General features: G+C 58.4%; 1 protein-coding gene across 1 annotated transcript; it reads left to right on the top strand.

The window, feature by feature from the left end:
• Window positions 1-513: 513 nt before the first annotated feature.
• Window positions 514-2623, top strand: LOC103808707 (nuclear receptor-binding protein 2-like; the record flags this gene model as incomplete). The annotated part of the gene is made up of 5 exons (XM_009081509.1): window positions 514-636; window positions 960-1061; window positions 1286-1375; window positions 2363-2403; window positions 2529-2623. Coding segments are annotated over 5 exons (451 nt in total), but the record flags the coding sequence as incomplete, so codon positions are not given.
• Between the last annotated feature and the right edge of the window lie 498 nt (window positions 2624-3121).

The following is a 3121-nucleotide window of genomic DNA, read 5'->3' as shown; positions in this document are numbered from 1 at the left end:
TGTAGTCAGGAAGGCTCTGATTCAACTCCAGCTGGGTCAGTGGATGCACCAGTGAGATCTGTCTCTGCTGAGGAGGAATCAGTGGGTTCTTGTGGTCAGGATCATCTCCGTGTGGGTCAGGGGCTCCACCACTGAGATCTGTCCTGGGCAGGAGGGATCAGCAGTGGGTCCCTGTGGTCAGAGAAGCTCTCAGTCACCACCAGGTGGGTCAGAAGATCCACCAGTGAGATCTGTCTCTGCTGAGGAGGACTCAGTGGGTTCCTGTGGTCAGAATCATCTCCGGGTGGGTCAGAAGATACAAGTGAGATCTGTGGTCAGGAGGGATCAGAGTGGGTGATCAGAGAGGTTCTGAGTCACCTCCAGGTGGGTCAGGAGATCCATCAGGTGGGTCAGGAGATTCACCAGTGAGGTCTGTGGTCAGGAGGGATCAGCAGAGGGTTCCTGTGGTGAGAATCACCTTCAGGCGGGTCAGGAGATCCTCCAGGTGTGCTCAGCCCTTGTGCCATGCTCCAGGTGAACCAGGGGAACATGCCAGGCATCCAGAGCACCTTCCTGGCCATGGACACGGAGGAGGGGGTGGAGGTGGTGTGGAATGAGCTGCTCTTCACAGACAAAAAGGCCTTCAAGGCCCATGAGGTGAGTCACTGGGTGGGCAGTGGGACCTTCAGACCTCCTGCACCTTCCTGGGGACACCTGTGGGTCACAGCTTGGCTCCTGCCCCAGGGGCACCATGGCTTGGCCCTCAGAGGCATCTCCAGTGTCCTCTGCACCTCACCCATGAGCTCCCAGAGCAGCCAACATCACCCACCAGAGCTGCTCCCAGTAGGGTCTCCACCCTGGGGTCATACCCAACAGTGGGACCCATTTGGGCTCTCCTGGGGCACATTTCCCCTTGCTCTTGGGGATGTCCTGCTCCATCCAGGGACCTTCCACCTCACCTGTCCTCCCTGTGCCTCCAGGAGAAGATCAAGACCATGTTTGAGCAGTTGGTGCTGGTGGATCACCCCAACATCGTCAAGCTCCACAAGTACTGGTTGGATGTGAAGGACTCCAAGGCAAGGGTAGGGTGGGCTGGGAGGACTCAGCATCCTGGGGGTCTCCAGGATGAGGAGGGATGGTGGTGGGACTGGGTTGCAAGTCCTAGAGGTGCTCCTCACTCTCCTCATGGTCCAGGGGGTCCCAGGGTGAGGAGGGATGATGGTGGGACTGGGTTGGAGATCCTCACCCAACTCCTGGAGCTCCTCTTCCCTCCCCAGGACCATCTGAGCATTCTCTTCCCTCCCAGGTCATCTTCATCACAGAGTATGTGTCTTCAGGGAGCCTCAAGCAGTTCCTGAAGAAGACCAAGAAGAACCACAAGGCCATGAATGCCAGGGTAGGTCCCTGGGGGCAGGGACAGGTGGACAGGGAGGGTCTCTGGGCTCCTCCAAGGTGGAGCAGATGTTGGTCATTGCTCCTTGGAGGTTCTGCTGAGAGGACATAGTTGGAACAAGAGTAGAACTGTCCCAGGAGAGCCCAAAATGGGTCTCACTGTTGAGGTCTGACCTCCAGGTGAGGACCACACTGGGAGCAGCTCTAGTGGGTGGTGGTGGTTGCTCTGGGAGATGATTGGTGGGGACAAGGGACCAACTTCACCTCCAAACCCTCTCCCCTGGGCCTGGTGGGACCAAGGGGCTGTGGGACCTTGGTGGTGACTTGTCTTCACCGCCCAGACCTGCTCTGAAGGTTCATATTCATCTCCAGAGTCACTGTGGGGTGTGCAGGGAGAGCTCTGTGATGCAACACCATGGCCACAGCTGGTCCTGACCCTCTGGGACCTTCTGGCCATGATTACTCAAGGGTGTGGAGCTCAGGGACCTCTTGGGGAGGAGTTTGTAGGACCCCAGAAGTGCTTGATTGGAAGGGCTTGACTGGAAGGTCATCCAGTCTCACCAGGGACAAGGTGGGACAAGGTTCCACCAGACTAGGATGGGCCAACCTGGCCTGGAACACTTTTGTCCTGTCCCTCCAGGCCCAGGGCAGAGGAGCTCCAGAATTATGGAATGGGTTGGGTTGGAAGGACCTTAAATGTCATCTAGGTCCACCCAGGGACACCTCCCACCAGCCCAGTTGGCTCCAAGCCCCATCCAGTCTGGGCTGGAGATCCCTCCCAGGTCTCCTGGAGACCCAACACTAAGCCCTTTGCTGGTGTCCTTCGAGCAGGGACTGGGACCATGAGTGGCTCATCCCTGAGCCTCAGCAGGACACAGGAGATGTCCTAGTCACTGGGGAATGGGTGGGAAGGACCTGGATGGGTGGGAAGGACCTGTCTTGAGGTGCAGGTGTTGCCCCACCTGATGGAGATCTTTGTTCTCTGCCCTAGGCCTGGAAACGTTGGTGCACACAGATCCTGTCTGCGCTCAGGTAGGTCTGAACCTTCACCTGGTGCCCTCACCTGCCCACCCCCCCCTGCTCCCTGCACTGGCCTGGTGTCCCAGAGGGTGAGGACAGGGTGCCCAGGTGTCCCCAGGTGTCTCCTGTCCCTGCAGCTTCCTGCACTCGTGTGACCCTCCCATCATCCATGGCAACCTCACCAGTGACACCATCTTCATCCAGCACAACGGGCTCATCAAGATTGGCTCAGGTGGGACCAGGGGGAACAGGTGGGACCAGAGGGATGGGAGGGAGGGTGGGAGGAGGACACTGGGGGTTGAAGATTGTGGGAGATCTCAGAGGGGTCCAGGTGGGCACTTGGGGATGGAGATCATGGGGGTGTGAGGAGGATCCAGGTGGGCACTGAGGGATGGAGATCATGGGGGTGTGAGGAGGATCCAGATGGACATGGAGGGAGGGGAGAAGGAGGATGATGAGGGATGAAGGACATGGAGGATTTCAGAGGGTCCCAGGTGGACACTGGGGGATGGAGATCATGGGGGTGTGAGGAGGATCCAGGTGGGCACTGAGGGATGGAGATCATAGGGGTGTGAAGAGGATCCAGGTGGGCACTGAGGGATGGAGATCATGGGGGTGTGAGGAGGATCCAGGTGGGCACTGAGGGATGGAGATCATAGGGGTGTGAAGAGGATCCAGGTGGGCACTGAGGGATGGAGATCATGGGGGTGTGAGGAGGATCAGATCGGAA

Source organism: Acanthisitta chloris, unplaced genomic scaffold (genome assembly GCF_000695815.1).
Source record: "Acanthisitta chloris isolate BGI_N310 unplaced genomic scaffold, ASM69581v1 scaffold6649, whole genome shotgun sequence".
NCBI classification, from domain to species: Eukaryota; Metazoa; Chordata; class Aves; order Passeriformes; family Acanthisittidae; genus Acanthisitta; species Acanthisitta chloris.
The sequence above is the reverse complement of the archived record's forward strand: the minus strand, read 5'-3'. Positions and strand labels throughout refer to the sequence as shown.